We start from the raw sequence: 1,184 nt of genomic DNA on the forward strand, positions 1-1,184 counted from the left end.
AGATTGTAATATCTATCAATAAATAAATCTATCAAAAATAAAATCTATCCTTTCTTTAGCAAGCATTTCTAAAAAGTATTTGATTTCTGGTAAATGACAGACGTGTTGAACGTAAAACAACTTTTGGTTTCCTAAAGAGGGACAGCAAACAAATTAGTATAAGAGCTCAAGAGGTCAAAAAAAGGCAGTTATCTCACCCCCTAATAAATCAAATTATTTTAGCAAATTTCATGTAAACTATTTCTCCTATGAACATAAACATCATAAACTACTTTATAACTCATTAAACTAGCTTTAATTTTAGTGCTAATAGACATCTGTACGTCAAATGGTTTTTGAGATATAAATTTTTCAAAATAAATATACTAACTACTGATCTTTCAGTACGTCCCATACAACAGTTTTACGAAATGTTGTTTTTTAAAAAGCTATATCTCGACAACTATTTAACGTAAATAACTCTATTAGGGCTCATATTTTAGCAAATTTACTCTTCTTTAAATGACTTTCTCTTAGGTTTTCTTGTGTGGTTCCTACTTTTTAAGATATAGAGCTCCAAATGAAAAATTAATGTTTTGAAACAGCCGCCATTTTTTATTCCCCCTACCTATACTTGGCAGATTCATCAATTTTGGCTAGTAATTATACATATTTTTCATTAAAGTAATCAAAAATTGGGGTGAGATAACTGCCTTTTTTTCTTCCTGGCTCTTGTACTAAATAGCGCTGTGTGTGGTGGTGCCCTAGGTTAAATGTATCGGCTCTCGTCTTCATCACCGTGCTTACCATGTACAAGTTATCCATAATTGATGTATAAACACATTTTGGGTTTCTTACTGGACGTTCTACGATTTTTATTCTACAAAAATCCTTTTCTAATGATCAGAAAAGAAAAATATAAGAGAGAAGGAACCACATATTAACTATGTAATAAGTACTAACCAAATAAAATACTTTTTTTTTTTTACTTCATACAATGTATTTGGGATAGGACTAAATATATATCTACTTACTGCATGATAGTCTGAGTTAGGAACGATGTAGGCATCGAGGTGATTGGTGCTCATTGCATCCCTGAAGCTGGCCAGTCTCTCATCCAGATCATTGCAGATAGCTGGGCCTGAATAAAGAATGAATTAGTTTAGGAAATATTCCACGACACAGAGTGCACAACATTAATTTAA

General features: G+C 31.7%; 1 protein-coding gene across 1 annotated transcript in view; it reads right to left on the reverse strand.

Moving 5' to 3' along the window:
* LOC106677074 (uncharacterized) overlaps positions 1–1,120 on the reverse strand; it is a gene marked incomplete at its 5' end in the record, with an annotated part of 26,919 nt that extends 25,799 nt beyond the window's left edge. The window contains 1 exon segment of the mRNA XM_067052536.1: positions 1,014–1,120. Within this exon segment, the coding sequence (XP_066908637.1) occupies positions 1,014–1,120 (107 nt within the window).
* Between the last annotated feature and the right edge of the window lie 64 nt (positions 1,121–1,184).

The sequence above is a fragment of the Halyomorpha halys genome, unplaced genomic scaffold (genome assembly GCF_000696795.3).
Source record: "Halyomorpha halys isolate HHAL.00 unplaced genomic scaffold, Hhal_1.1 Scaffold86.1, whole genome shotgun sequence".
Classification (NCBI taxonomy): domain Eukaryota; kingdom Metazoa; phylum Arthropoda; class Insecta; order Hemiptera; family Pentatomidae; genus Halyomorpha; species Halyomorpha halys.